Source organism: Bos javanicus, chromosome 15, assembly GCF_032452875.1.
Source record: "Bos javanicus breed banteng chromosome 15, ARS-OSU_banteng_1.0, whole genome shotgun sequence".
Lineage (NCBI taxonomy): Eukaryota > Metazoa > Chordata > Mammalia > Artiodactyla > Bovidae > Bos > Bos javanicus.
Window position 1 is genome coordinate 44,507,272 of NC_083882.1, and position 9,651 is coordinate 44,516,922.

A 9,651-nucleotide genomic window follows, 5' to 3' on the forward strand; every position below is an offset into this window, starting at 1 on the left:
GGTATAAATTTCACAAAACATGTACAGGATTTGCATGCTGAAAAACCATACAACACTGATGAAAAAATCAAAGATCTATTAATAAATAAATGGGGAGACATACTGTGTTTTTCTCACTTGCATTCATTTCACATGCTAGCAACGTGATGCTCAAAATCCTTCAAGTTAAGCTTCAACAGTATGTGAACAAAGAACTTCCAGAAGTACAAACTGGATTTAGAAAAGGGAGGGGAACCAGAGGTCAAATTGCCAACATCCACTGGATCATAGAAAAAGCAAGAGAATTCCAGAAAAACACCTACTTCTGCTTCATTGACTACACTAAAGCCTTTGTGTGGATCACAACAAACTGTGGAAAATTCTTAAAGAGATGGGAATACCAGACCATCTTACCTGTGGCTCTTGAGAAACCTGTATGCAGGTCAGGAAGCAACAGTTAGAACTGGACATGGAACAATGGATTGGTTCAGAATTGGGAAGGGAGTATGTCAAGGCTATATATTGCCATCCTGCTTATTTAACTTATATGCAGAGTACATCATGAAAAATGGCGTGCTGGATGAAGCACAAACTGGAATCAAGATTGCCAGGAGAAATATCAGTAACCTCAGATATGCAGATAACACCACCTTTGTGGCAGAAAGTGAAGAGAAACTAAAGAGCCTCTTGATGAAGGTGAAAGAGGAGAGTGAAAAAGCTGACTTGAAACTCAACACTCAAAAAACTAAGATCATGGCATCCTATCCCATCACTTTATGGCAAATAGAAGGGAAAACAGTGGAAAGTGACAGACTTTATCTTCTTGGGCTCTAGAATCTCTGCAGATGGTGACTGCAGGCATGAAATTAAAAGATGCTTGCTCCTTGGAAGAAAAGCTATGACAGACCTAGACAGCATATTAAAAAATCAGAGACATTTCTTTGCTGACAAGTCTGTATAGTCAAAGCTATGGTTTTTGCAGTAGTCACATACAGATGTGAAAGTTGGACCGTAAAGAGGGCTGAGCACCAAAGAATTGATGCCTCTGATCTGTGGCGTTGGAGAAGATTTTTGTGAGTCCTTTTGGACTGCAGGGCTTCCCTGGTGGCTCAGATGGCAAAGCATCTGCCCGCAATGCGGGAGACCCAGGTTTGATCCCTGGGCTGGGAAGATCCCCTGGAGAAGGAAATGGCAACCTCTTCCAGAATTCTTGCCTGGAAAATCCCATGGACAGAGGAGCTGGTAGGCTATAGTCCATGGGGTCGCAAAGAGTTGGACATGACTGAGTGACTTCACTTTCACTTTGGACTGCAAGGAGATCAAATCAGTCAATTCTAAAGGAAATCAATCCTGAATATTCATTGAAAGGACTGATGCTGAAGCTGAAGCTCTGATACTTTGGCCACGTGATGTGAAGAGCCAACTCATTTGAAAGACTCTGTTGGCTGGGAAAGATTGTAGCAATAAAAAGGAATGGACTACTGATAAATGCAGCAGTTTGGATGAATTTCCAGATTATGTTGAATTAAAAAAAAACCTAATTGTAAAAGGTTATTATGTAATGTGATTCTATTTATATAACAGTCTTGAAATGGCAAAATTATAGAAATGAAACTTGCCAGAGGTTAAGGAGGGAATTAGGGGCAGGAGGGAGTAGATGTGGCCATTAAAGGGCAATATAAGGGATCCTTGTGGTGATAGAAATGTTCCTGTATACTGACTATATCAGTATCAACATCCTGGTTGTGACATTATAGTGTATAGTTTTGTAAGGTGTTATCACTAGAAAAAACTAGATAGTACATGGGGTTTCTGTATTTCTTATAACTACACATGAATCTACAATTAACACAAAATTTAAAAAACTAATTAAAAAACAATGCAAGAAATTATAAGGGAGGGGATAGTATAACATAAAACTTATATGGTATACATAAAATTTTTACTTTCTGTAGATCAGACAAGGTTGAAAAGTTTTCAGAACCAACACTAAATTGGAAAAATATCTGTAACAAATATGACTGGTAATTAGCGAAGAAGCTGATATCTTTAATATATAAAAAGTTCTACAACTAATTTAGGAAACACTGATATCCATATAGCTATGTGGTGCACAAAAGAAAAAAATTCAACTGGCTCACAAAACAGAAGAAAAATTATTTCATTCTCAGTAGTAATCAATGAAATGAAAAATGGTATTATTTATTTTCTTCCAAATTGCAAATCTTCATTATATAACATGTTCCCAAATAAGGTAAAATTATTCTTATTTATTTTCTACCTACTACTTAGGTTTTGTTGAAATTATATAGAGTTTAAGCTCCAAATGATTTGTGTAGCTTTTAAAGATATTAGCCTTTTCTAAGAATTTAACAATGTCATTAAATTTCTAACCACATTATTAATAATTATTTTACATTGATAATTCTTACAGATTTCATCTTTTACCACTTTCTTGTATACAGTATCTTCTTTCTTTAATTTAAACTTTTGATTAATTTTTGTATGTCAGAATACTTCCTTAAGGCCCTCCCCCAGCTCCCCCAAAATAGAAGGGTATGCTTTCTAAGTATTGGACTTAACCATTTTTCATCTTGATACAAGTAATTTTTTGGATGGATATAAAATTATATGATCATTTTTTGCCTTATAAGTTTTCCCTTATAAGTCTGAAAACATTGCTTCATTCTCTACTTTCATTTGATGTTGAAAATGATAACTCTTATCCCAGTCTTATTCTTTTTCTCAATGGGCATCCTGTTTTTGGTTAGCTAGTATCGTTTTCTTTCTGGAAATTCGTATTCTTTTTATATTTAAAAGTTTGAATTTGTACAAGTTCATCAGCATATATCTGACTGTGTATTAATGTATGGATTTTTCAAAGTATTTTTACCTAGCATTTATCCATCTGAAGACTTGGGACTTTTTTTCAACTCAAGAATATTTTCTTATAATTTCTTTGATTATTGCTCCCATTTAATCTACTGTGCCCTCTCACTGTAGAATTGTAGTAATTCTAAGATTGGATCTTGGATAGGTCTTCCGTGCAGCTTATCTTTTTTCTCATAATTTCCATTTCTTTGTCATATTTATCTTTGTCCTAGGAGAATTCTTCACCTTGAACTTCTAATAATATATTAATTTGGTTCTCAGTCATGTCTATTTCAACCTACTCTTTTCTTCCTTATTCAGGTTAATTTTTTTTTTTTTTTTGCAATTAGGATTTTCAGTTTCTGACAGCTCTTTCTTATATTCTGTTTGCTCCTTTTTTTATACTGAAGCCTGATTGGTTTTATACATAATAACCAGTTGAATATTACTGGAAATGTCAGTTAAAAGCTGACTGACCTTAACTCCTGTTTCCTGCATTGACTTTTTTAAGGGGCTCTTTACATGGTTTCGGAGAAGGCAATGGCACTCCACTCCAGTACTCTTGCCTGGAAAATCCCATGGATGGAGGAGCCTGGTAGGCTGCAGTCCATGGGGTTGCTAAGAGTCGGACACGACTGAGCGACTTGACTTTCACTTTTCACTTTCATGCATTGGAGGAGGAAATGGCAACCCACTCCAGTGTTCTTGCCTGGAGAATCCCAGGGACGGGGGAGCCTGGTGGGCTGCCGTCTATGGGGTCGCACAGAGTCGGGCACGACTGAAGCGACTTAGCAGTTGCAGTTACATAGTTTGCTTAGTTTGGTTCCCATTTTGAACTGCGGACTTCCTCGTAGGACCAGTGAGTTTTTGTTTCTTGCTTATGTTTTAAGTTCTTGCATAATCAGTACGTTGGCTGATATGGGCTACTCAAGTAGTTATGAGAGTCACTGTTTGATTTTCTTCAGCAGGCTTCCCCATCATAAACCAAGGCAGATAGTCATGAAACTCCAACATAAGCTTTGTTCTTGGTGTAGGGAGAAGGCAGAAACATGCCAGAAAACAGACTTCACTCTTAAGCATTCAGTGGCTAGGAGCTAACTAGAAGTGGACCTCCCCAGCCTCTGCCTTTGACCAAAGAGACTGTGAGGACCTTGGGTAGCTAAGCTCCAGTTCACCCAGCATACTGTCCACAGTAAGTTAAACCTGGGAACTATCAGACTGCATTGGTGAGATTCTTGACACACTACTGTAGTGCTGGTGAGGATGCGAGAAGATGGAGTTTTTTTTATCACTGGTAGGACTAAAAATTTATACCATTCTTCTGGAAAGTAATCTGGCAGAGTATAAAACAGGCTTTTAAAATGTCCATCCCGTTTGGTCTAGTTTTCATATTTCTAAAAGTCTATCTTAAAAAAATAGGGAAATGGACATGGATTTATATTCAGAGATCTTAACTAATATGAAACTTATAATGGAAAATTGGAAAGAATCTGAATGTCTTACAGAAGGGGCATGGTAAATCATGTCAGTTATGTAGCTGTATGATGGGATATTTTGCAGCGAACTTTTAAATGCCTAATAATATGAAGAAGTACTCATTATATAATGTTGAAGGAAAAGAATCTGGGTACAATATTTTATGTACAGTATGATCCCTCTTTGTTAAAAAAGAGAAAAATATATGTTATCACTTGCAGTGATAAAAAGGCCAGAGGTGGCACAACACATTGTTATCAGTGATGGGATTCTAGGTGATTTGTTTTCTTTTTTAAAACTTGTCTGGGTTTTTCAGATTTTCTACAATAAGCCTGTGTGACTTTGTTTTTTCCCTCTTGATCATAAATGTTGTAAAAATGTGTCTCCACACTCTGCATGGCACCAAAAAAGACCCCTACTTTTCAGAATTTGTAGGCAAAAAAAAAAACGGTTTATGTTAGGGTTCAATTTGCCAATTATCATAATGTGCAAATGGGTTTTGGATTCTCTGGCTTTCACGTTGTACGGTGAGCACGGCTGCTGTTGCCAACACCGGCATGTGAGCTCCAGCACGGCCCATCTGCTGCTTAGGCTCGGCTTGGCTGACACAGATTTATTTCATTTCATTCTTTAATTTGGCAGCATTTTCTCTTTTCTCATTATCATTGCTGGGATTCATTTTGTTTACCAGTTTGCTGTTTTCTTTTGTTCCCTGTCGTGAAGACGAAGAAGCCAACAATGGGAATTCTGTCTTCTCAAAATGCAGTCTTTGTCCTTGGGGATCTTGGGCATGTCTTGCTAAAGTGCTCTCTATTTCTGACACTTGCAAGCCATTTCTATTGTTTTGATTAGTAGAAGGCTTTGTGGTGTATTTTTCAAAGAGCTCAACATTCCTTTCCTCCTCCCTCTACCTCCCACCCCGCCCCTGGGAAGCTTTGGAAATGGTTCCAGATAGAAATTATAAACATTAGCCTTGAGCTATGCTTTCCCCATCTGGTGTTTGGCACTTTTTTTTTTTTTTAAACTGAGGATCATGTTGTTTGTTTAATCTTCATCACTACTGCAGAAGCTTGAGGTGTGAGACTTACACTCTGCCCCAAGCAACCTGCACTTGAGAAGGGATTTTCAGCTGAATTGGTTTGTACTTCATAGAGCTGGTGGACAGTCAGCCGGATCGCCAAGAATTTGCTCAAGTGAAACTTGAGAACTGTTAGTCATCTTAGAAATTTCTTGAATGGATTTGTTGGGATAGGATGGCTGCTGCCTTGAGAAGCCTCTTTGAGCCTGACACTGTTTATTTGGAAGAGACATTCTTTGTAAGACTTTGTGCTACTTTTTTCTCTAGGTTATCCCGAAGAGACTTATCCAATTTATGACCTTTCAGATTGCATCAAGCATAGGCAAGAAACAATCCTGGTGGATTACCCTGACTCAAAAGAGCCCTCTGCTGAAGAAATAGCTGAAAGAATGGGAATGCTAGAAGAGGAAGAATCAGACCGTGTGGGTTGGGCAATGCCTACTGAGCCCAGAGCTCAGGAAGATAATTCTGTTACCTCATGTGACCCAGAGCCAGAACCATGTTCCTGCTGGTCTCCTGAAGAAGAGGATCCCGCCGTCTTGGCAGAGAATGCTGGATTTGGTGCCAGCAGTTACAGTGAGCAGGAGGAAACCACCGATGAAGTGTGGCCCTACGACTTGAGAGGTGAAGGGTCAGGCATCAGTGCAGATAAAGCGGATCCAGGCGGCATGCTGAGGAAGCGGCATCCCCAGGGTTTAGAGTGAGAACGGTCAGTCCAGGACCATTACTGTTGTCCCAAGGTGACCTTTCTCTCCTCTCTGATTTTATCCTTGGCCCTGTGCCCTGTACTTCATTGTCCGTGTTTAAGTATCATAGCCAATCAGGCCACTGCCATGGATATCATGTATCCTTCCTGGTGCTTGCACACCTGTCACCTTATAAAACATCATAGAAATTAGTATGAACACAAGACAACCTCCCTCTTTCTCTTCCTTCTTTGCTCCATCAGAGATTCGATCCACTGAGTAATTTTTGATCTATCATAATTACAGATGGGACCACTCAGGGCAGAGGTCTGACTCTCCATGTTAGAAGTAACAGATGGTTTACCTGTGATGAACATCAAATTACACATATGAGGACTTAAGGTTGCAAGAGTGAAGATTTCAGAGTCCAGGGCGCTTTATTCTGTGGGCCTTGAGCAGGTTAGTGGTCTGCTGGGTTCAAGGAGGAGAACATTTTGTTTGTGGGGATGGTGGGGCCAGAGTGGGGACTCCTGCCTGAGCTGAAGTCCCTTACAGCGAGGGCCTTTTGCAGAGCCCCGAGGCTGCCTCAAACCTCCACTTTTCTCCAGCATAGAAGACTCTCACTGACCTGAGAATGAGCCCAGAGGCTTGCTAGTAATAGTAGTAGTAGTGTTAGACACTCAGTTGTGTCTGACTCTCTGTGACCCCATGGACTATAGCCTGCCAGGCTCGTCCGTCCATAGAAATCTCCAGGCAATAATACGGGAGTGGGTGGCCATTTCCTTCTCCAGGGACAGGCCGGGAAACAGTTTTTCTCTAATAATGCCTGGATCTTTAGCTTCCTTTGTCCTTGTTCTGCTTAACAGAACTGCCAAACATAGAAGCACCTTCATACCTCTGGTCTTGTGTGGCTAGAGGAAGCTTGAGATAGAGACTTTAGTCCTTACCCTGTGGAGCCAAGGTTTGAAGCTTCAGGAAAGGCTGCTGAAGGGTGGAAGTCCTGCCATGAGATGCTCACGGGGCCGAGGGGCAGCTGACGGAGAGTAAACCCACGCACTGACAGGTAGTCCTTGCTTAGATGCTGTTGCTGAATGTTGTGCCCTCTGGGAAATTTGTTCTTACAACAAATTAAAACAGAAACGAGGAGGATTGAACTTGTAGACCACGTGCTGTCCTTGGTCTAAGGACTTTGGACCCAAGCTATTGGGTCCCTATATTGTAGGGACCCAATATAGTAGTGCCTGGGAACAGACCATGTGTTCCATATTTGGATCTGAGTCTATTGAGAAAGTTGGGCAAAGTGGGAGGTATTAGGACAGGGAGGACTGTGACCAGACCCAAAGCCTAATTTCTGAGCTGCCATCTGTCATGTGTCTCCTTGAGGTAAGATGTATTCTGTATAGTAAGGATGAGTGCATTCAGTTTACTGGTAAGACCTGAGAGTTTCAAGAGGACATATTCGCAAGGACCACGAAATGTGGGAGACTTGAAAACTAAGACATCGTGTAAAGGTGGACCTGGCTTTTAGAGTTCCACTATGCCTGGACTGAGTCCGAGGCCAAGGAAATATTTAATACCTGTAAAATCACACATAAGCACACACTGCTGTCACAGGTACGGGACCATATTAAGATCATGTGTCAGCTGCAGCTGTGCATTTTTTGTTAATGACTACAGAGAAAAGTCAAGGAAGACTGAGTCCATAGGAAGCATATTGTCTGTCTCTGTGTGGAACATTGGATTCACTTGTAAAGAAAGGAGTTTAAAATGTCCTGAGAACAATCTAGATGTAATATAATGCTGAAGGTGAAAAATAACATAGGTGCTCTTTCCTGTTTCGATAAATTATTTGCCGTGTTCTCTGTCTCCATTCACAGTGGGGGGCTGATTTATGAGGAGAGTTCTGGGCCTCTGGTTCAAGTTTCTTTTTTGCCTTAGGATATGATTCCCTTATTAGAGGTGGATATTTGTTTCCTTCTGCTTATTCTCTCATTTATTCATCTTGCAGACCACTGCTCAATTCCTGCCTTTGAAAAAAAAAAAACAGTTGAATATGAGAGCCTTATCCAGTTTATTTTTTAAAATGAACTGTGAACTGTAAAGGGGCTCAAGATGGTGAGTTCTGCAGGCAGAGAAATATTGGTCACGGTCCCATACTCGTCTATCCTGGTTGTAGAATCTGGCCAGCTCCTTAACCCCGGGAACTTTGGCTTCCTCATTGCTAAAGCTGGGGAGTCAGAGTCCAGGTCTTACAGGGTATGAGGATTAAATCACAGTCACGGAGATTAAGTGAAATCATCATTGCCTATAAAGCAACATTGGTCCTGTCTCATGTAGGATGACCACTCAGCAAGCGGTGGCTACTTTATTGTGCAAGATTTTATGCTGTAATTGCGATACGGACCCAAATCCATATGAGCACAGAGGAGGAAAAGGTCACTTTTGCTAAAGGACTTCCAAGAAACTCCACCCTCGGAGATGGGTCTTGAGGGATGCTACGAACTTCTCCAGATGTGCAAGGAAGAGAAAGGATACAGTTGGCAGAAAGAGTGGTGGTAGAGCAGTGGGTGTGAGAGTAGATGGATGTTCAGGTATTTTGGTATTTGAGGCTGGTATGTAAGGTGTCACATAACCAGCTCTTGATTTGGAATGTTCATCTCTGGGGGCAATTGGCTTGTAGAAACAGTTCTGCCCCAAGTACTGAGACCTCATGATGATTCTTGCTGCCCTGATTCTTGGTGGGCTTATATAACAGGAAACCATTTATGTATTTATATTTTAAAAAATTTACTCTTCAGTCATTTCAGATTAGGCAGTTCTTTTTGGATTTTTCAGAATTATGTTATTCTTCAGGGATGAGATTATATGTATATATACAGTCCAGGAGGACCAAAGTCATGGGCCTGGCTTTTGTCATCTCTCTTCTCCGGGTCTTCATTTCTCCAGAAATGATCTGGGTTGAGAACTGGATCAGCCCCCTGGCACTAGGTCTGCAGTGACTCCTGGGCACCGTGGCAGAGCACAGAGTCACACCTCTGGGGTCAGAGAGTTGGCCTAGGAGAGAACTGCATCACGCAGGGCCATGCTTAGTAACTCAGGTGGGTGATCTGGCCTGGAGGGGCCCTTTCCTGGTCAGACCAGGCGCACAAGGAGAGCACTTCCCGAGCTCCAGGACTAGTGCTGTGGGAGCTCGGGAGCCAGGGTCAGAGAGCTGCAGTGAGGAGCGGAGGCCCGTGTGGGCTCTCGAAGAGCTGCCTGTGAGCACCCCATGCACCGTCCATGGCCTGGGTCATCCAGCGACTTGTAGTCCAAACTGGGACACTTTAGGAAAAGGGAGCTTTAATAATAATTACACCAGGATAATAGCTGTCAACCAGGACTCTCCATGGACCCTGTCCAGAGCTGTTAAAGAGATCATGTTTAACCTGATCACTAAACCACAAAACCATCTTCCCTTTTTTCATAGTAGTGTCCTGCATATGCTATTTCCCAGAGGCAAGCCATGGAGAGAGGCCACAGTCCAGGTAGGTTCTTGATCTGGGGTAATAAACCAACACTACT

The 9,651-nt window shown here is 41.3% G+C and overlaps 1 protein-coding gene across 6 annotated transcripts in view; it reads left to right on the forward strand.

Moving 5' to 3' along the window:
- The window catches only part of RIC3 (RIC3 acetylcholine receptor chaperone), a 61,810-nt gene extending 53,872 nt beyond the window's left edge, over positions 1-7,938 (forward strand). For 4 of the 6 annotated variants that reach the window (XM_061380497.1, XM_061380498.1, XM_061380501.1 and 1 more), the window contains one exon: positions 5,672-7,938. In XM_061380497.1, the coding sequence (XP_061236481.1) occupies positions 5,672-6,108 (437 nt within the window). In that variant the 3' untranslated portion in view covers positions 6,109-7,938. The remainder of the gene's footprint in view (positions 1-5,671) is intronic. The other 2 variants (XM_061380499.1, XM_061380500.1) reach the window with 1 other exon arrangement.
- Positions 7,939-9,651: the final 1,713 nt, after the last annotated feature.